Genomic DNA, 23,765 nt, shown 5'->3' with positions numbered 1-23,765 from the left:
GAATGGACATTATTATCTCCCTACACTTATAGAAAATCTAGTAGATTGATTGGTACTTGGCATCAGCAAAGTAATTAATGATAGAGTTTTAGCTGATAAAAAAAGGAGTCTAATAACACATCCTGTCAGTAAAAGGTTTTTAAAAATTTAAAAGACTTCCAGAGATTATCTTTCCCATCTGTTTGAGGTCAAAGACAGATTTTACTGCAGTTCTGTGTTTTTCTCAATGAAGAACTCTGCTTTGAACTTTGAAATTTCTAGAGTGTAACAGCCTTACCTTATGTCTAATTCAATCTGTTTTGATGCAGTTTCCACTAGTTTCCTCTTATTCCTTTTATAGTGAAGCTAGAAATTGAATGACTACTCACTCTTTATGATCATTAAATTTTACCTATGTAGAAAGATAATGCTATTTTTCTGTCAGTAAGTTAATTGCACTTTTTTCCTAATAGAGGATATAACAATCCATCTATACATATATAATCCATCTATACATATGTATAATTTCTCATACAGAAGTCCCTAAGTATAAGATGGCTATTAACCACCAATAACATAATATATAATAGTTCATCATCTATAAATGTGTCTTCTAAATAATCGATCTCCTTTAGCTCTTCCCATCATGTAATTTCTAATTTCCTCATGCAGAATTGCTGTTGTTATTAGTAAAGTCAATAGCAGTTTAAGATAGAATATATTTAATTAAAAAGTATATATACATGCCCTTATTTCTGTTTTCCATATTTACAAGTTTAGTGCCACAAATTCAATAGGGTAGAAACAAGGGATGATGCAAGGCAAGGAGTTGGAGCCACAAGCAGTGGTTCCATCATATGAGAGTTGGGACTGGTAATGAGGTAACTGGGAAAATCTAGAACAGGGTCAGGCAAACTACAGCTAGGAAGTCAAATCCAGTATGCCATCTGCTGTTCTACGAGCCACAAGATAAAACCATGAAAGGTTTCTACATTTTTTAAAAGTTGGGAAAAATCAAAGGAAGAATATATGAAAATTTTATGCATTTCACATTTTTGTTTTTATATATAAAAGCTTTATTAGAATATAGTCTCATCCATTTGTTTATAAATTGCTTATAGTTGCTTCTGCAATATAACAGCAGAGTTGATTAGTTGTGAAGAGTTCCTACAGCCTGCAAAGCTGAAAATATTTTTTTCGGGCCCTTTACAAAAGTTTGTTGACTCCTCTCATCTTCAGTAGTCTGGTAGCCTGGTATATAAATTAAATACCTTATCCAACTAAAGAATTACACTTAGGTTGGCTGTTTCACATATATTACCAGAAATCTTATTTTCTCAGGTGATTCCACTGGAGTCCAGAATTGGTCCCAAAAGGTGATGTTCTTGGAGATTGGGAAAGAGATTAGTCCTGAAGAAAACCATTTGGACAAAGATGGCTCCCATAGAGGGGGGGATGGGCTCTAGAATTCTAGAGTGCCAGCTAGTGATTTGTTGCTTAATGAAGAAAACCCTAAATCCATTAAGGGATATGGAGGCATTTGATAAATTTCAGCAAGTTTATTATACATTTATTTGAAAAATCTAACTTGTTTTCTATTAAGTTATTTCATTATTTGAGAGCTTGCCTTATTAATATTTAACTGAAGTGAAAGCTATCTGAGCTGTCATATTTCTCTTCAATATAGAAAACCTCAATAGAAGATCGATTGCTTATATGACATAATTTTGAAAGATGCCAAAAATAACTGACTCCTTTTTCACTTAAGTGACAGTTATTCTTATGCTTCTCCTACTTTCCCATTGTACCTGATGTCAAAGTAAGGCAGTGTTTCTAAAGAGTTATATTTCAGCAAAATGCCAGGCTCATACACACAATAGTAGTATCATTTTGATGTACTGTGGGCTTAATACCATGCACTCCATGAAAATACTTAAAAGGCCAAATGCATTAAAATTATCTAAAATGCTTTGCAAGTGGTGTCACTTTTCTTTTCATAGTCATTGCCTATATATAATTGATGTGCTGGTATTAATGAACCTGTTAAATTGCTGATGTTTCTATCTCTCTCCCCCTCTCGCTTCCTCTCTGAAATCAATAAAAATATATTTAAAAAATAATTTCTTTAGAACCCAAATCTGCTATTATGCAAAAACAATGGGCCCAAGATAATTAGAGAGGGGAACTGACACATATACTTTTTTAAATTATGCAAAGAAAAACATTATTAACAGAATCCAGAACTTAATGATACTATTCTTTGGGGATGTGATCAGGGCAGGTTACATCAGACTTGGTTATATCAATAATAAAGAATGTGACAAGATGGGACAGTTCACTTCTTGCTCCCACTTGCAGTTAGCATAGGAGACACATTAAGGGAGTGGGATGGGTCCAGAAAAAAAAATGAAGCTTCTTGCTTCTTTGTTTTATGTAATGGCTCCTTTGGCCTGAAAGTTCTCCTGGAATCAAGAATTTTACTTTGAGTGCACTTGATAAGTCAATCATATAATTTTTTAAAACAATGTCCAATATATTTTAACTTAAAATACTTAGTATAGACTGGATTTGCTGGGTATGTTGATTTTAAGGGAAGCAATCATTTTCTACAAAAGTTTAGTTACCTATAGATTATAGGAGATGATTTTAAAGGGAAAGAATATCAAATAGTTGGCCTTTAAACGTTTCTTTTCACTTTCAAACTGAAACACAGATCATTTTTAATAAGATATAGAGATGTTTTCTAAAAGACATGATCAAGGAAGCCAGACACTTGCCCAATGGGGTAGTCTGCTCCTTGTTCTCCACTAAGTATAACATGGGAAGAGCTCAAACAGGGTGGGGAACAAGTCAGAAAAATAAAACCTCTAGCTTCTTGGTTGTATGTAATGACTCTTCTTGGCTTAAAGATTATAGATTCTCAGAAGAACAGGCCTCTAATTAATATGAGGAGCATATATTGAAAACTTAATAGCTTCATATTAACAGGGATGATAACATCAACAAGTAAGCACAGACTGAAAAATTGAGCTATTTCCTTTGAGAAAAACTATTTCAAAATGACCATTGACTGCCAGAGTTGATGACAAATAATTTGTGAACTCATAAAGATTATCTTAGACCCATGATTTTTCTAAGAAAGTGCCAAGTCACTGCTTGTATCTTGTGGATATTTCTAGATACCATAAGTTTAAAATAATATAATAACATGAAAATAATGTGTATGGGTTGACTGAGGCGACTAAAATGGAAATTCTAACCTCAGGGTACTAACATCTCAAATGCTTTTAAAAGTCTAATTATTAAAATATATTGGGAAACCTGTGTGGTTCATTGTCATGGAACCTAGTCCAACAATCTAGAAAGTTTGGTCTTCGAAAAAAATATCTGTAACAACAAAGGAGGAAAAAAACTGGGTAGGAAAGATCAACACCATTAAGACTATGTCACTAACAAATAAGGACCTGATAAGCTGAAAAGTGTAAGAGCTGAGAGCTGTTATTTTTGTCTCTGATAAATAGCTTACTCTCAAATCCATTAAACTACTTTTTATTTCTTAGACTACTGAAGAGAAATATTCTCATAATTACTCTTAATTTATCCCAAGCCAATATTTTAAACTTTCTTAGCATTCTGAACCTGGAATACTGGATAACTACAGGGACTCTATAACAGAAAATAAAAAAGAGGGGTGGAGGGGAAAAGCCAAACAATGATGGTCATGACAGAGATGAAAGGCATGATATAAAATGTGGTTTTTCTTACTTCCCTTTGAACAACAATCTTATTCCAATTTTATCTAAAATAACAGAAATATACCTTCTGTTTTTAATTTATATAGTCAAAGTACTGCTGTGTTAACTGTACATATGACCAATTTTGGTTAGAAGAAAAAAAGAGTGACTATCAAAGTTTACCAGGTCAGTTTACAGTGAAGAAAACTGGTATTTCACCAAGAGAGAATTATTTTTAAAACTAATAGTCACAGATTATAATATTCACAGTAAATAAACTGTGAATAAATAAATAAAATATTGAACTTTGTACATTTAATCTATAAAGAAAATTATCTTATTATGTGGCCTCTGATATGTAACAGATTATGTAAAAGAAAAAAAAAACAATAAAAATCAGTGCTCTGTAAGGAAGAATTTTAACCTGTTCGGTAAAATAGTATGTGGGCTTTTAAAAATGAAAAATTAGAGAACACGCCAAACTTCTGTCCAAGATTCTATTATAATTTAAATTAGCAGGATACACTTTGTAGTTAAACCTTCAAGATGAAAACCATACATACTGTGCAAATCAAATATTTTGCAACATATTGATGAATTTATGAGATATAATTTGTACCATGGCCAATAATAGATGCCCAGATAAGGCATACTGTTTGCCTCTGATATTTTCTATGAAAAAACAGTTTGAAATGTAACCCTAACTACATTTTTTTGTCTTTCATGTTAAAGAACTGTTTATTGTTTTATTTGACAAGAATTTCAGGGTAAAGAAACTTACGAAGTTCACCAGCTGCATTTCTCCCACCAACTGCATACAGATATCCTTTGAGGGCACTTAGGTGGAAGAAGGTGCGCTTTTCATTTAAAGATGCAACTTGCATCCATTTATTGTATCGAGGATCAAATCTGAAGACTGTATCGACAGCGGTTTTTCCTTTTGTGTCATAATTACTCTGTCCTCCAACGACATAGAGGAAATTTCCAATGACGGCAATGCCATGCTGGTACCTTGGGGCATCCATAGGGGCTAATGATTTCCATTCATGGGCCTTTTCATCATACATGCGCAATTCCTTGCTGACAACCAGCTGCTGCCTCAGCACTCCTCCTAGTGTAACCAAATGAGTGGTGTCAGACCGAATGGCAGTCCTGTCTGACTGCATAACTGGCTGCATGTATGGCATCATTTGGTAATTGCTGGCTTCCAAAAGGAGATTCACACAAGTATTGTCAGTTCTCATGAAATCCACGGTTTGCACATAATTAATCAGCTCTTGTGGTGTCATCAGTGGAAATCGTATGTTCTTCATTAATTTTGCAGCAAAGTCCATCCGAGGCTCTTCCAATCGTAGCCAGCGACAGGTAGCCTTAAAGAGCTCAAGTTCAGTGCAGTGCTTAAGGCTATTACTGGAAAGCACGAAGGCAAGACGCTCAAAGGGGAGTTTCAAGAACTCCCCAGTGCTCAGCAATGCAGGAAAATTCTTCAAGACGAAACTGTTAACGTATTTATCCACTTCTGTCAGATTGTAGGTGTTGGCAATCCGCCCAACTTCAACACAATTGTCTAAAGTGACCTATTAAGCGAATAAAAAAATTAAAACATGACTACTTCCATGACACTCACATCCGGATAACATAAATACCTGTTCTGGAAGAAGAATAAATGATGCTTTTTATTGTCCATATAGATGCTAATAAAGATTCGTAACTAAATACATTAATCATCTAAAGAAAATTCACAAACCAACTTCACCTAATCCAGTAGAAGGGTGACTAAAAACATATAATCATTCAAAATCAGTAGGTTAGAAGTTACTCTAAGAAAAAATGTTATTAGTTGATTATGGTCAAAATAATTACAATAAGTCCTCAATATTGTCAATAGGTCCTTGGAACTGCGGTGAAAAGACATATAATGAAACCAATTTTACCACAAGCTAATTGATATAAACAAGAGTTCAATTCCTACTGCATCTCACCAATGTTATAATGAAACGACATTATTCAAGGACCTGCTGTATTTTTCTCTCCTGAAAAATGTGTTTCCCTCCCCCCAGAAATATTAATAAAATTCTGGCCAGATGGATATTTTGATAAAATAGAGGCTTATTCTCTTATAATTCATCTCAATCCTCCTTTCATTCATGATTCTTAAAAATAACACAGCTAGAAGATCCACTAACAGAAAAGTTATAATACCTTATTCTTATACAGCAAGGCCATATATAACAAACACTCTGCCAACATCATACTCAATGGTGAAAAACTGAAAGCTTTTCCTCTAAAATCAGGAACAAGACAAGGATGCCCACTCTCACCACTTTTATTCAACATAGTTATGGAAGGCAAGAGAAATAAAATAAAAAGCATTCAAATTGGGAAGGAAGAAGTAAAAGTGTCACTTTTTTCAGATATAATTATATATAGAGAGAGATGCCACCAAAATACTATTGAGACAATAAACAAATACAGTAAAGTTGCAGGATATAAAATCAATGTACAAAAATCCACTGCTTTCCTATATACTAACAATGAAATTTCAGAAAAAGAAATGAAAAAAATTTCACTTGTAATTGCAAACAAAAAAATAAATAAAATACCTAGGAAGAAAATTAACAAAGGATGTGAAGGATTGTATACTGAAAACTACAGAGATTGAAAAAGACACAATAAAATGGAAAGATATTCCATGTTCATGGATTGGAAAAAATCAATATAGTTAAAATGTCCATATTACCCAAAGCAACATACAGATTTAATGCAATCCTGATCAAAATCCTAATGTCATTTTTTAAAAATATATTTTTTATTGATTTCAGAGAGGAAGGGAGAGCTAGAAACATTAATGATGAAAGAGAATCATTGATTGGCTGCTTCTTGCATGCCCCACACTGGGGATTGTGCGTGCAACTCAGGCATGTGCCCTGACCAGGAATTGAACTGTGACCTCCTGGTTCATAGATTGACACTCAATCACTGAGCCAGGCTTGCTTGGCCCCAGTGTCATTTTTTTAATGAAAAAGGACAAAATACCCTGAATAGACAAATAATCCTGAGAAAAAAGACCAAAGCTGGAGGTATTATACTATCTGACTTCAAATTATACTACAGAACTACGATAATCAAAACAGCATAGTATTGGCAGAAAAAAAGACACACAAATCAATGGAACAGAATTGAGAGCCCAGAAATAAAACCACATATATATGGGCCAATAACTTTTAATATGTTTTTATTGACTTGAGAAAGAGAAGAAGGGAGAGGGAGAGGGAGAGAGAGAGAAACATCAACCCAAGAGAAGAACACTGATCAGCTGCTTCCTGTACACACCCCTACCAGGGATTGAACCCACAACCCAGGCATGTGCCCCACCCAGGAAACAAACCATCGACCTTTTGGTGCACAGAATGATGCTCAACCAACTGAGCCACAACAGCCGGGCTGGGCAAATAATTTTTTACAAAGGAGGCAAAAATGCACAATGGAGAAAAGAAAGTTTCTTCAATAAATGGTGCTGGAAAAGTTGGAAAGCCACATGCAAAAGAATAAAAGTAGATTGCAGTTTGGCCCCACGTATACATATCAATTCAAAATTAATCAGAGACTTAAACATAAGATCTGAAACAATAAATTACATAGAAGAAAACATAGACTCTAAACTTATGGACCTTAGTTGTAGAGAACATTTTATGAATTTGATCTCAAAGGCAAGGGAAGTAAAGGCAAAAATAAATGGGACTATATCAAACTAAAAAGCTTCTGCACAGCAAAAGAAATCAACAATAAAACAAAAAGGCAACCAATTGAATGGGAGATGTTATTTGCAAACAACAGTTCCAACAAGACATTAATATCCAAAATATATGAAGAACGCATACAACTCAACACCAAACAAACAAACAATCCAATTTAAAAAATGGGCAGATGACCTGAACAGATATCTCTCCTAAGAAGACATACAAATGGCCAACAGATATATGAAAATATTAGAGGCCCAGCGCACGAAATTCATGCACTGGGGAGGGGGTGTCCCTCAGCCCATCCTGCACCCTCTCCAATCTGGGACCCCTCGGGGGATGTCTGACTGCTGGTTTAGGCCCAATTCCCATCACAATCCGGGACTGCTTGCTCCCAACCACTAGCCTGCCTGCCTACCTGATTGCCCCTAACAGCTTCTGCCTGCCAGCCTGATTGCTCCCTATCCATTCCCCTGCCAGCATGATCGACGCCTAACTGCTCCCCTGCCAGCCCGATTGCCTCCAACTGCCCTCCCCTGCTGTCCTGGTTGCTCCCAACTTCCCTTCCCTGCTGGCCTGGTCACCCCTAACTGACTGGTCAAAAGTGAAAGGAGAAAAATCATATTGTTAATGGTGGGGAGAGATCCTCATCCCCTCCTGCTGCTCGTAGGAGTGAATTTTTTACAATATCCTGAGAAAAAGAATTTTCTGAGACTCACATGGGAGAATGAGTGATTTTTATTTGTGTGGAATAAAATCTGAGTTTCCAGAGTCCAATTTCCCCTTGCCCCACCATAGAAGAAGTGTAGCTGTGGCTTCAGCAGGGCTAAAATCAGAGCCTGTGTCCAGAGTTTCATTTCCATAACTGAGCACTGTCCAGTCCTGCCTCACGCTAGCTTAGCTTGTGTTCCCCACTGTAATCCATTAGTCCATTGTATGTGGGGACTACATGGCTGTGGGACACATGGGCAAATGCAAGAGAGCCAAGAGCCACAAGAGCCAGGAGCAAAAGAAAATGAATTCCTATGTTTGGGGGATTATGTATGCCCCAATTTTTGAGGGCTTGCATTGGGTCCACCCATTCTTGCCAATCCATGGTTCTCCAGTGATTCGTAGGGAATAGGCTGGTGGTTCCCTGGGGAGTGTAAAGTTGCAGCTTCCTGGTGAAGCTGCCCAGATGGTCATGCTCATAATGTTTGGCCTTCCTTTTGTTTCTTTCCTATTATTAATAACTAGCTAATTACAATCATATCAATATCAGGAAATATTATGCAAGAAATAACTCAAAGCACAAGCCTACCATACAAATGTCTGTGTATGTATACAAACACAGTAACAGGCAAAGTACTCAAATGTTTTTTAATTTAGTCAGGATGTGTGTTCACAAATGTCACATAAACCTCATTAATGCAACTGTATGGTTAACAGATTGGCAGATGGTTAGGAGGAAACTGGCTAATCCTTCTATTATTCTATTATTTAAAAGTTGAAATGATACTAAAATCATTACTCCTCTGCATAAAATAACATCTCTAAGGTTAACACACACACAAGATAGATTGATTGCTCAACAATTTGAACTCTTTTTAGAAACTGACTTGCTTTACAGAAGTCGCTAAAAAGTTTTAATTGTTTGTTATACTTAACAAGAGGTCCAGTACACAAAAATTTGTGCACTCGGGGGGGAAGGGGGGTCCCCTCAGCCCGGCCTGTGCCCTCTCGCAGTGTGGGACCCCTCGGGAGATAACGACCTGCTGGCTTAGGCCTGCTCCCGGGTGGCAGAGAGCAGGCCCAATCCCTAGGTGCAGCCCCTGGTCGGGCTCAGAGCAGGGCTGATTGGGGAGTTGGGGCACCGCCCCGTCATGCACAGATTAGGGAGATTGGGAGGTTGTGATGCCACCCTCAGTCACGATCAGGGTAGGGCCGATTGGGGGGTTGGGGCACCGTCCCCTGTCACTCAAGGCAGGGTCGATGGGGAGGTTGCGGCGCCACCCCCTGTCATACACAGAGCAGGGCCAATCAGGGGGTTGGGGCACTGCCCCCTGTCACTCACAGAGCAGGGCCCATCAGGGGGATTGGGGCTCTGTACCCTGTCATGCACAGAGCAGGGCCCATCAGGGGGTTGGGGCGCCGCCACTCTCACACTCAGGGCAGGGCCGATGGGGAGGTTATGGCTCTACCCCATCACACACAGCAGGGCCCGTGGCGGGGGGTGGATTGGGGAGCTCCCCCCTATCAGGCACAGAGCAGGGCTGCTCAGGGGGTTGGGGGCCCACCCCCTGTCACAGAGCTGCAGGGTGATCAGGGGGTTTGGGTGCTGCCCCCTGTCACGCTGATCCCGGTGCCGGGAGGCATATTACCCTTTTACTATATAGGGTAGAGGCCTGGTGCATGGGTGGGGCCAGCTGGTTTGCCCTGAAGGGTGTCCTGGATCAGGGTGGGGGTCCCCACTGGGGTGCCTGGCCAGCCTGGGTGAGGGGATGATGGCTGTTTGCAGCTGATCACACACCATTCAGGGTAGAGGTCCCCACTGGGGTGCCTGGCCAGTCTGGGTGAGGGGCTAAGGGCTGTTTTCAGGCTGGGGGTGACTGAAGCTCCCAACTGCTTCTTTTTTTCCTTTTTTTTTTTTTTATTCTGGGCCAGCTTTAGCTTGAGGCTTGGCTCCAGCTCTTAGGCCTCCGGCTGAAAGTAGGTTTCTGGCCTTTGCGTACAATGTGGCGAATCTGCTGGCTGAAGTCCTGCGGTATCTGTTACAATGTTTGAAACTGCAGGCTCAGAGGCCTGCAGCTGCAGGCGGGGGGGAACGTTGGCTTCCTCCGTCACTGAAGCAAGCAAGCCTCATGTTAGTTTCAAGCTGCCTGGCTGCCGCAGCCATCTTGACTGACAGTTAATTTGCATATCTCGCTGATTAGCCAATGAAAAGGGTAGCGGTCGTACGCCAATTACCATGTTTCTCTTTTATTAGTGTAGATAGCTATGTATTAGAAAAATATCTAAAATAGAATTATAACACAAAATTACTAGAAAAAATAAATTAACCACTTATGGAAATTTGAAATACAGTTAGTTCAACACTGTTCAATACCTTGGATTTCTAATGTAGTCAATAAAAAGAACATTTTAATCCAATTTAACTGTGACAGGTTGGTGTCTCTTATAAGTTTAAACTGTGTAAATCAAGTTACAGTTACTATCCAATTGCGCAAACTACCTCAGGTAGAAGAGATTCCTGTTCAGTGTAAGGCAAGCATGTCAAACTCAAAGGCTAACACGGGCCAAATAAATAAGGTTTAAGTTATGTGGGCCACAGAAAAAAACAAAAGCTTCAATTTTCATAGAAATGTAGGTTTATTTTGATAGAGACATGCTGAATACAAAGGGCTGAAATAAACAAGTAATCATTAACATAAATTAATAGAACATTTTAATAAAAATTACTGTTTTTTCTTGAAAATTAACTTACCAGACACTGAATAACTGCACAAATTAATAAGCATAACACAAATAAACCTACTTTTCTTGTTCTCCGAAAACAAAATATTTCCTGTTGCGCACACCAAAAAAGTCAACCCAAGACTAATGATGGGGCAATCGGCTGCTAAAATATTCACTGCTAGTGTTAGTGGAGAGAAATGGTGCTCCTGCGCATAAGGTGCGTAAGGGAAATGAATGCAACACGATTATAGTAATCAGTCATTAGTGAACGTTGTAGTTTGTTATTACTAATTATGTATAACAGATATTGTAAAAATTAAGTTATGAAATTTTTACTAAAATGTTTCTTACACACCGTTATATTGGCTGGGCTGCAAAAATATTCGTTGTGGGCCATCTGCGGGCTGCAGGCTGTGAGTTTGACATGCTTGGCGTAATGGATCTATTTTCTGAGGCAAGTAAGAAATACTAGTAGCCCTCCCTGGAGCAAGGGCAATTTGCATTTTTATACACATTTACTAGTATAAATAAGCAATAGCTGATAACAACACAAAAATAACTCCCAAATGTGCAGATTCTCATCATTATGGATATGATTGCAAATACAAACAAAAATTGGGTACTTTACATAGGCAAAATGATACCATCATTTGTTAGTCATCAAATTTAAAGCATTATAAAATAAGCCAAGATGAAAAATTAGCCCTAGCTGGTTTGGCTCAGTGGATAGAGCGTTGGCCTGCTGACTGAGGGGTCCCAGGTTTGGTTCTGGTCAAGGGCACATGCCAGGGTTGTTGGCTCGATCCCCAGTAGGGGCTGTATAGGAGGCAGCCAATCAATGATTCTCACTCATCATTGATGTTTCTATCTCTCTCACCCTCTCCCTGCCTCTCTGAAATCAATAAAAACATGTTGTTGTTTTTTTTAGAAAAAAAGATTAAAACCGAACTGTGTAATTTAGAAATGGTATCAAGGTATTTAATTCCTTCCCCCTTTTCTCTTCAACTTTATCCAATAAGAAAACAATTACTAAAATAATAGGATACAGAAATATACCTTTTATTTGAGGGCATTTGGAAAATATGAGTATGCTCAGATACAGACCCACAGAACTGGAAAAGACTTTGACAGACCACCTAGTCAGTACAGATAGCTGCCTCCTCTTTTCTTAAAAATCACTAGAGAAAGAAATTCATAATCTTCCAACTTGTCATCTTCTTGATAGATGGACTAAGCAGTTTCTATAGCTCATGTACAGCAGCTACCAACCACACTGTGGGTATATAATAAAGGTTAAATACTATAATTATAAGCAATATAAAAATTAAAGATGTGATGATAGATACTACTAAAAATAGAATACTGTTGAATTGACAGTAAATTACTAAAACCTTATTAATTTTAAAAAGAGACTCGGATAAAAAATATGTAATAGAAAATTAATTTGTATGAAGTGCATGTAATCAGAGATAAAAAACTAATTGTAGACTATAAAGACTTTAGAAGCAAAGTCTAAAATAATCATTAAAATAATAGTTAATATAAGCAGGTCAAAAATGATAGAATAATGGTAAACAATTTTGGGGGAAATGCAGGATTATTCAGTGATTGTTCATTTCAATCCATTCCTTAGTCCTTATTATTAAAAGTACTTCAGCTAGCATATCCCCAAATATTTGGCCTAGCTTGACTTAATATAATGGACATGTGCATTAACATAAACATATAATGTAACTCATGTATATATTAGAATATATTACATTTTCAAAATATGAAGTTTAAAGCATATTTTTTAAAAATTGTAAGTGTAAAAGAACTCTAATTTCATCTGAATATATAAAATTCCTGGCCAAAAATTCCAAAGAGCTATTATGGAATTTAATTTAAATAATTACATTTACATTTTAAAGGACAGAGAAGCAAAAAATAACAAAATTTCTGAACCAATAAAACTGATTTTAAAATAATCAAGTACCCATGTAAGTTTTCTTGATATAAATTATTCTATTGCAATCAAACAACTTTCAGTTCCAAGCATCATAATTTTCAATGTGGCATTTTCATTAACGTACTGGTACACATTGCTGCTATATTAAATTCAAATTAAATAAAATTTAATATACTTTAAATTAAATTTAAATAACCTACCCTAAATTAAAACTCAAATCATACCCAATGCACCCAAGCATTGTCATTAACATAATTTGATATTTTAATAACAGGTTTCATCAGAAATCTGTGATGTTATTTTGTTGAAGTCAGTATCTTACACAAATAAATTCCCTTTTAGGAAAAAAACCCACAAAGCAAAAGTAAACGAGTATCTGCTTTTGTCTTCTCAAGGGAAATGCAAAGACTAAGAAATTAGCTGGCAAATTCTGGGGGACTCCTCAGACTTTCAATGCACCAAATTCTCCATGGTGCTGTATAGTTTCTTAAAATAACAGCCTGACATCTAGTACCTCTAATGCAGAGAGAGAAAGCATGTCCATAGAAAAAGGCGGGGAACAAATCAAACAAGCTACTTTGGGGGACAGAGGATATCTTCCCCTGGGTCTCCTTCCATAGGTGAGGACATCGCAGGACATAGGGAAGGGACATTTTGGTAAGAAGAACAAAAGGATCATTAAAAACCAAAAACTTTCCTCTCAATTTTTGTCTCTCTTCAGATGCTAAATGTCATTTGAGGTGGATACTGACAGCATCTCCAACTTGGAGAAACCTATTCTCTTGCTCCTTTACACTTAGAATGCACTTCCCTTATTGGATACAATATTAGATATTACAATGGTCTTTTGGGAGGAAGAACTGTTTTGAACCCAGGCTGGGCCTGTTCTTCCCTTACAGAGCCTCACATGACAAATGGAAAAGAATAAGGTGGTTAAAGCTATAGGCAGAAATGATATGCAACAGTAAACACAGCACAGTCTGGGTACAAACTAATCAGAAGAGATGCTCAGCCATAAATAAGCAGTATATGGGCATTACCTGTTCAATATCAGCCTTTGCATAAGAAAGTCATGCTTGGCTTGGTGGGGAGGGAAACAGTTTGATTCATTGTAAAATTACCTATGCATTTTTTTTCTAATTTGCATTGAACCTCCCCAAAACAAACAACAACAACAACAAAAGTTATCTGGAATGACATGTTTGTTATAATTGTTATGGATAAATACAATTTAGATTAAATAAGAAATGTAAATATATGTACTATGCAGGAAATCCTTACATCAAAAACATTCCCAAACCTTGCTGCTGATATCATCACCAAGCAGCAAAAGAAACTATCTTTTCTAGAAACATCTGATTCCGTTCATGTTTTTTTCCTTGACAGAACCCCTTTCCTCTGCCTTTTGCTTCACCACATTATACACCTCTTTTGTTTTCCACCATCTCCAAATTTTCGTTTTATTCAGTTATCTCAATAACATTTCTCTGTATTTCACTGTGAGCTCCTCAACCCAATAATAAATCATTGGTAGAACCAATTATATACCGGTATCAAGGAAAAAACAAACACAGGGAAGGCCTGGGGAGGGGCTGAGAGTGGGGTAGAGGGGGGTTAGTGGGGAGACAAAGGGGGACATCTGTAATACTTTCAACAATAAAGATAAATTTTTTAAAATGAGTTTAAAGAAAGTATCACCAAGTCAAAAGCACAATTGCATTTTAGTCTGTTTAAATATGCCTTTATATAAAAATAAAATGGTTTTTTGCTCACTTTCATTCAGTATTGTTTATTTTGTATAACTGTATATTTAAATTGTAATTTTTCCAATTCAATTACAAATGTCCTATTTCAACAGCCTTACGTTAAATTGGGTTTTGTGGGCTAGCCTGTAATCTTCCATAATAGTAATTCTGTGGGGCAAATGCTAGATGTTACAAATTCTAACTTGTAAACAAATATAATAAACAAAAGAATTTACAACCTGTTTGTAAATCAGGGAATGGCTGCATGCTATTTAGCATGCTGTAGTTATGCAAAGTCATAAGGATAAAAGATGCCATTTTAATGGGCATATAACTAAACAAAGGTAATTTTCCATTATATCCATGATATATGAAAGTAAACATTTTTAGTTTTACAGAAAAGTTTACCTATTCTGCTTTATATAGTTCACTGTCATTTTTTGTATTCATTTCATAGTCTTTCCTATAATTACCAAGAATATAATATAGCAAGGACAAAAGCACCAGATCATATAAACTATAATAATAACCACCCTAAGAAAAAAGTATTACTGCAAAGGATGTCAGAGTTAGAAGGAAAGTGGTTGATGTTCTGTAACAGAAAACCGATGTCTCTAGCCCACCAAACACAAGTGTGGCTTTAGTAAAGTATTTAAAGTTATTATTCAAAACTAATATATAATGCTTTGTGAATTTTTTGCTGAGTCACATTTAATGTACCAGTGCTCCTCATCATCCATACAAATGATTAAGAATGGGGTGGAATAGAATTGTATCAGAGCTAATTATTTTTTCTAAGAGCTCCAATCCAAGTTTTGTTTCATTTATGTGAATTATAAGCACCCTATATCATTAAAAATATAATCATGTGCCCTCAAAATGTTTGGTTTAAGCATGTAATCCTTAAAACATGAGATTGTTAAGTTTAAAAATTATCTATAATAACTCAGCTTGTGGGAAAACTAAAACCAAATCTACCTTTGAAAAATATATGATCTTGAAACTTAAAGTTCTTATAAGTAGAAAAGGCACCCAGGGCTACTGCTTTTTCTGATTCACTTGATTGCTAAGAAAAGGGAAATAGCCCTGACTGGTTTGGCTCAGAGGATAGAGCATCGGCCTGTGGACTGAAGGGTCCCAGGTTTGATTCCAGTCAAGGGCATGTACCTTGGTTGCGGGCACATCCCAGTTGGGGGTGTACAGGAGGCAGCTGATCGATGATTCTCTCTCATCGATGTTTCTAACTATCCTTCTCCCTTCCTCTCTGTAAAAAAAAAAAAATCAATAAAATATATATATTTTTAAAAAATTTTTAAAAAGAAAAGGGAAATAGAGTGAGGCTAAACATTTAAGAAATGGAATGCATGAAAGAGGAATAAAGGAATAATTGGATTTTACACAATCCTTAAACTAATAATATACCAACTTTTCTCAAAAATTCTCATGGGTTTTAAGATTTCCACAGTAAATTCACACAGACATAGCACCCAGGATGAAAGATAAGTAAATATAGGGTGTCCTAAAAAATGTATGCATACTTTAATAGCTGATTTCTATTACATTTTCAAAATAAAATGTATTTTAATAAACACTGCCTTTATAATTATTCAAAGTATGTATATATTTTGGGGGATACCCTGTAGAATGGTGGTCAGAAAAGTGGTGTTTCCTCAAAGTTCATAGGCAAGCAAGTTCTAAAACCATTAGAGATAGGAGTCAACTATACCACAAGTAAGCTTTCAGGGACAAGCCTAAAAACGAGTTTTAGGATGTCTACAGAGGACACTAGGAGTGAAGAATATAATCTTTAAGACAATATTAACTTTTCAATAAAATATATAGCTCTAGCCAGTTTGGCTCAGTGGAGAGAGCATTAGCCTGTGTACTGAAGGGTCCCTAGTTCCATTCCAGTTGCAGGTTCGATCCCCAGTAGGGGGTGTGCAGAAGGCAGCCGATCAATGATTCACTCTCATCATTGAATCATTGATGTTTCTATCTCTCTCTCCCTCTCCCTTCCTCTCTGAAATCAATAATATATATATATAAAATGTAAGCATTGTGTTATTAAATTAGACATACATTTTTAAAAGCATATATATATGTCCAAAAGGTAAAACAGTTATAATAAATGCTTCAAATAGGTTAAGAAATCCACATCCTAATTACAGGAAATGTGTCTATATTGCAAAATTACTGTGATATCAATTTCAAATAAATTTGTTTTTGATAAAGTAGTTCCATATTTAATTTTTTAAAAAATCTTTATTGTTGATGCCCAGCTGGCATGGCTCAGTGGTTAAGCATCGACCTAAAAGTTTTTACTGTTGAAAGTATTACATATGGCCCCTTTTCTCCCCCATCGGCCCCTTCCAGTCCCCCTCCAGCCCCCTTCCCTGCCCCAGGCCCTCACCACCCCACTGTCTGGGTCCATGGGTTATGCACCCACTCACCCTTCCCTACCTCCCTAAATAGGGTTATCTAGAACAAAATTATTTTCTAATACTGTTAAATTTTTATAATCATATACTTTTATACCTTTTCATAAATTGTGCTTTATCCAGTTTGGTACTTTTCTTTCAGGTAAAGGAACTGATCACAACCAATGTCTAAAATTATAAGGACTAAACTTTGATATTTGATAATGAATAGGTTAATGATGTTGCTTGTTAATGATTAGTTCCAAAAACAAAAATCGCGACACTGCCTAGTTTGGCTTAGGATGACCATATGTTGCTAGGATCAATGTAAAGCAATAAAAATGTAAGCATTGTGTTATTATTAAATTAGACATACATTTTTAAAAGCATATTCAATACAATTTACTTTTTCTTGAAATGAATTTGCTATATGATGTCAATGCACAAAACTAGAGAAAAGATGCTTATAGCTCTTGAGGGGAATGGGCTTGTATGACTAAATTAAAAATTCATTTAGTACCCAGATTCAATAATGACGACAAGCAGTATCTTGGAAATAAACTTCACTTGGGCTAGTTGAGCAATGGAGAAGACAATACAAGTCAACACTACACCATGCTGCCATAAAATCCTTAAAAATAGCAGTTACTTTAAAAGATTAAAAGTAATTGTGAGACACCAGTCTGAGTACTTTAGAATGGCAATAAACAAACAAAACACACTTTCAATAGGCCAGTTAATGAACTGTTGGCTGACTTTAAAAGATAAGGGGCAGCTTATTAATAAAACCATTAAGGACACATTCTCTTGAAACTTAGGGTTTTAAAGATAAGGCTCCATGCTTAGTAAATGTAATTTTGAAGGCTTAACAGCAATTATTTACCAATATTAAAATTGGTATGAGGTAAAATCAATTATAGGAAAATGTATTTTCTATCAATATAATACATTATAAAACATATCAAAATTTACTATTGTCACAATTTTCAATCACAAAAGCAATCTTCTTGGCAATATTTCTTTGCAACCAAAATATTCTGTTTCCCAGAAGAAAATGTAAAACTCTCAACCAAAATAAGGCACTGTGTTCAGGAACCAGATAACTGCTAAACAGTTCATTAGTTGGTAGTTGTATGTGCTCTCTCTTATCTATTAAAGAGGGCTAAAAGCAGTTCAATGGGTCACATGTTTTGATAGACTGAAAACTTATATTCTTAAAGGTTTATATATAGTTGCTAGTTCTTTTCAAGACCTAGATCCCATATTTAAAGGAAGAAAAAAGATTGCTGAGCCTATTTGAAAAGGCTTCTAGAAGTTCAAATTATGTTTCCCCAGAATTCTATTTAACTTCTGTTGTATAAAATCATTAAGGTGAATAAATCCAAATTAAAATATATAATACTAGAGGCCTGATGCATGAATTTGTGCATGGGTGGGGTCCCTTGGGGTGGCCTGTAGGGATTGGGTCCCAGCTCGTGCCCCCAGCCTCGCAGCCCCGCAGCCCCACCTGGCACCTCACCTTGGCCTGGCACCAACCCCTCACCTGCTCCACCATCCCACCTACAAGGCGATCAATTGGGGCCGGGCCCCCAACCCAGCTCCCTCAGCTCCTGGGAACTGAGCAGCGGCCCCACCTCCTGCTGCCACCACTGGTTGCCATCTGCAGGGTGATCAATCAGGGCCAGGACCCTCACCGCCACCACTGGTCGCAGTCTGCAGGGTGATCGGGCGGGGCAATCGGGCCCCCACTCACACTCGTTTTGGCCTGGTGCCGCCTGCTCACCTGCTCTACCATCTTGCAGCATTCCTGCTCTCATCAGGGCCCATCTGAGCCAGAAGCACCTCCACTGCTGCCCACTGCCAATACCGCATCACCGACGCCTGCCATGTTCCGCGCCACCCCCTGGTGGTCAGCACATGTCATAGCAAGTGGTCAAACTCCCAGTTGAGGGGACAATTTGCATATTAGGCTTTTATTATATAGGACTAAAGGCCCGATGCACAAAAAGTCATGCAAGAGTAGGCCTTTCTTCCCCTGGCTGCCGGCTCTGGCTTCCCTCTGCACCTGGGTCCCAGGCTTCCCTCCTCTGGCCGCTGGCAGGCACCTGGGACCCAGGCTGCTTCCCTCCTCTGGCCGCCTGGACCTGGGCTGGCTTCCCTTGGGCCGCCCACAGGTACCCAGGACCAGGCTGGCTCCCCTCAGGCCACCTGCAGGCACCTGGGTCTCAGCTTTGTCAGGAAGGATGTCCGGAATTATGTCCGGAAGGACATCTGGTCTAATTAGCATATTACCCTTTTATTATTATAGATTGTCAAGAAGATTAAGGTATATATTGTTATCAAATATTATTACTGCCTGGTGTCATCTGATTATACAGAAGGCTTTTATTAAATTACTGTCTTTTCTAAATATACACCTGTACTGTTTTCCTCTCAATTTGCTTCCAAACCACACACTATGTGACATCCCTCTCTAATGGCCAAAGTTTTACATGTGTAAACAAAAGATTCATATGTGTGCTCTAAACAGGGGACATCAGAGTCTACTGCAGAAAAGGATTTGAGGATTTGAAAATATCTTACCCCAGATATGAGAAACACTTTGCAGAAGTCCAATACCGGCAGAATCTGTAGAAAACTGGCAGCTTCCAGTGTGTCTTGAAGGTTGTCCATATTAAGAGAAAGTTTTGCAGTATAAATGAAATCAATAATTTTCCTTAAACCGACTTTGCTCACGCCATGAAGCTTAATGCACATTAAATCTTGTTCTTTCATTCCGCCTTAAATAAAAAGACATTCAATTAAATGAAGACAGAGAATTTAATTAAGGTCAAACTCACTTCTGCTGCTAATTAGATACAATAAAATAAAAACAAGTTTTATTCTGTGTGAGCATTCATGTCAGTTAGGCTTCTGCATAATTTATAATTAAAGAGTGTACTTTAAAGGAGTATTTCTATACTAGTGTTCTCCTGTCACTTCGTATCTTTTGATGAATGAAAGATTGTAGTAGTGGGACCCAGAGTCTCTGATGCCCATTCATATATGTGTCTGGGGGGGGGGGGAAGCTGTGAAATAAAGGATGGAAGTATGAAAGAGGTACATACATTTCTCAAGTTTAAAAACACCACCCACAACCACACTTACTCGTTGTATATTCCTTTTGAAACTGTTTCTTCTTATAATGACACAGACCAAAAGACCTGAATGAACTTTAGAAATTAAAAAAACCTGAACACATATTTTTCATATTGTTGTAACGTGGATGCAGAGTTCAAAAAGGCAACCTACCTGTGAACATAGCCTTGAAGTAATCACTGGCAGAGGCCATCATGACTCTATGCACAGGGAAGGCATCATCCGTGTCACCTGGCATCAGGGTCACATCACAAAGCAAGCCTTCATGTCGAAGCTGGTCAAAGCCCTACAACACGAACATGAGTTGCACCACTAGTCAAGGTAAAATGGGTATACAAATCTCCATGTGTTAAAATTCTGTTTACATATTAATGTGAGTGCCATCTACTTGGAAAGTAAAAATAATAGAATAATTACTCAGAAGACAAAAAAACTGAACAGCTTACTTGATATTTGATTATATTTAATTCACTGTAGATAAAATTTAACATTAAGACTAATTTAAATTAAGAACAAATAAGAAGAGAGCTATATTCATTTGCTTTTTTACACAAATGTTGGCTTTTACCTTATTTTGGAAAACAATTACCAGGTATACTTTCATTTCCCCATGTGCAGAATTATGGTGTTAGACTAACATTCTTTCCATAATAATATATTTATTAAGAATCCTTTTACAAACCTTATTGAGATACATTGTTTTTGTTTTGGTTTGAGGAGTTGTTTGTTTGTTTGTTTTTTGAGAAAGGAAGGTAGAGAAACATTTGTGTTGGCTGCAAGGTAGGAGTTCCTTTCTACCAACTAGAATGTTCCATCTCCTCGAGAATAGGGAGGGTGTCTTAGGTATCTTTGTACTCTGTACATTGCTGCTGCTTGATCAATTATCTTTCAAGTTTCAAGTTTGGGATTTAATTATCTTTGGAAAAAGGAGCCCAGGAGACCTAACAGGAGACATAATTGTCCCCAAATACCTAAAGTCTAGTGGGGAATTAATAGGCTAGCAACCACAGAACAACTAAGCAGTTGTTTCTTTGGTCCTCTCTAGGGAGAATGAAACACATTAAGTTTATAATAGGAGGGTAAATGCACAAAAAAGAGAGAATACACAATCTAACAGTGAGGCTCAAAATGAAGATTTTAGCAATATTGAGTCTGCAGTTTCAAAAATGGAAATGTATTTTTATAAAAAATCATGAGGCTACTCATGCAAATTACTTTCTAATAATCAAATGTAATATAATACAAAATGTAATACAACAGAAACAGCAAAGATTACTCTGCACCTTCATATTTTAATGACCTCAAATAAAACTTTAATTTAAAATTGTGTTTCATGGATTTACAAGGCAAAAGGCATGACATACCAAAAAATGCAGTTTTAGAAATATTGATCCTACACATATGTATGTAACTAAACCTCAGTCTAAATGTTTTCTCATCATAATTTTTAAATTGCTTTTTAAAGAAATGCTTGAATCTACAGAACTGGAACTTCAAAGAGATAATGTGATCCAGTCACTTTCTCTCTGGAGAGATATATATTTTTATTCCAAAAATATTTATACAACATACATATGTATCATATTTTTCTCTCTCTAATAGTAATTGACATATGTTTTTGCTCACAAATATCAAATCTTTCAGAAATGCTCCTTTCCTTTATAACATAAACATTATATACCCCATCCTCACTATTTTCATTGTTAAATCATCTCCTATTCCTGTTACTTATTAAAAGTAGATGTAAAAAGAGATGCCGATTTTAGGGGAATATTCTAATGCAGAAGGCAAGAAGTAGCTTTTTGAAAATTCATATATGCGGTCTAAATTGCAATAAATGTAAGTGGGTTGCCTTTAAAATGTAGATGAGCATTGGAAAGTACTGAATGAAAGCTCTGTGGACCAGATGGGATGGTCAAGCAATACAGAAGGAGGGAAGGAACCATCAGCTAGAAGAGTTGAGGGACTAGCATGTTTAAATTCCCCAGTGCTTAGCACTTGCTTGGAACTTAATAAATGTTCAACTAGTAAATGAACAAACAAACTAAATGTTCCCCATAAACCACCACTAGGTATTTTAAAACCATGTAGTCACAATGGGAAGAACTATAATTTTCTGACAAGCCTGCTAGAAACCAGGAACTTTATTTGTGAAACTTCTCCCGATAATAATAAAATAAATTGTACCTATAGTGTTTATTTGTGGTAAACTGTACAAGCCAAGGTAAGACAAGAGGAATTGAACCAAGGTTTGGGCGGGAAGGGGAGGGGAGGTTGGTTCCCAAGGGCTTGCTTTTTTTTCTCCCTCAGATAAATTTCAGATTAAAAAATTAAATGTTTACTTGTTGTAAAAATATGAAAGAATATAAATAGAAAACTAAAAGTCCACCTTGTCTAAGTACCAGGAGTAACTACTGTTAACAGTTTAATCTATAATAATAAAAGCTTAATATGCTAATTAGACTGGATGTCCTTCCAGACCTGGGGCTGCGAGGGAACCCCAGGTCCCGGGTGCCAGAGGGAAGCCAGTGCCGGCAGCTAGGGGAAGGAAGGCCTACTCTTGCACGAATTTCATGCATTGGGCCTCTAGTATATATATAATTGACCCTTGAACAACATGGGGTTGCACTGCATGGGTCCACTTATACCTGTTTTTGTTTTTGTTTTTTTTTCCAATAAATACTGCAAATGTATTTTATCTTCCTTATGTGTTCCTTGATAACATTTTCTTTTGTAAAGCTTATTTCATTGTAAAATACAGTATATAATACATATAACATGCAAAATACCTGTTAATCAACTATGTTATCGTTAAGGCTTCCAGTCAACAGTAGACTATTAGTAGTAAGTTTTTGGAGGCATCAAGTAACATATAAATTTGTGACTGCTGGGGAAATAGGGATGTCAGCACCCTTACCCGGGTTGTTCAAGGATCAACTGTACTTCTAGACGTGTGTGTGTGTGTGTGTGTGTGTGTGTGTGTGTGTGTAATCTATCTTTGGCTTGTATGTATACAGGAATTATTTTTTTAATATTTTTTTTACTGATTTCAGAGAGTAAGGAAGAGGGAGAGAGAGGTAGAAACATCAATGATGAGAGAGAATCATTGACTGGCTGCCTCCTGCACACTGCACACTGGGAATCGAGCCCAAAACCCGGGCATGTGCCCTGACCGGGAATCGAACCATGACCTCTTGGTTCATAGGTCAATGCTCAACCACTGAGCCACACTAGCTGGGTGAAGAATGTGCACTTCTAAAGAATTAATAGCCACTAGCAAGTTAAAGCATATGGTTTATCTTGTGAATTTATTACAACTTGGGTACTGGCTAAAAAGAGAGATGTCAAATACCAATGAAATGAGACTAAGTACTGAATGCTGCCTTATTTTATTTTATTCATCAAATAATTTTGAATCTTCTTTGAGATATATGTAGATAATATTTTGAAAGGTAATCATGGCTTATTCAGCCTAAAGCAATGATTTATTTTCTTCAGTCAAAAATAAAAAATAAAACTTCTTGGCTCATTCGCAAGCACTCCTGAGTTTCAAACATTCCTACAAATATTTTATACTGGAAATTGAGCATCATGATCTATGTCATTTCTCATTTGGTTCATACTCCATT

The 23,765-nt window shown here is 36.9% G+C and overlaps 1 protein-coding gene across 12 annotated transcripts in view; it reads right to left on the bottom strand.

Moving 5' to 3' along the window:
- KLHL13 (kelch like family member 13) overlaps positions 1-23,765 on the bottom strand; it is a 462,679-nt gene that overhangs the window by 5,662 nt on the left and 433,252 nt on the right. For all 12 annotated transcript variants that reach the window (XM_059679895.1, XM_059679896.1, XM_059679893.1 and 9 more), the window contains 3 exons: positions 20,290-20,422; positions 19,582-19,778; positions 4,495-5,290 (listed from right to left, as the gene is read on the bottom strand). In XM_059679895.1, the coding sequence (XP_059535878.1) occupies positions 4,495-5,290; positions 19,582-19,778; positions 20,290-20,422 (1,126 nt within the window). The remainder of the gene's footprint in view (positions 1-4,494; positions 5,291-19,581; positions 19,779-20,289; positions 20,423-23,765) is intronic.

The sequence above is a fragment of the Myotis daubentonii genome, chromosome X (assembly GCF_963259705.1).
Source record: "Myotis daubentonii chromosome X, mMyoDau2.1, whole genome shotgun sequence".
Lineage (NCBI taxonomy): Eukaryota > Metazoa > Chordata > Mammalia > Chiroptera > Vespertilionidae > Myotis > Myotis daubentonii.
Note: the sequence above shows the minus strand (reverse complement) of the source record. Positions and strands in the feature narration are given on the sequence as shown.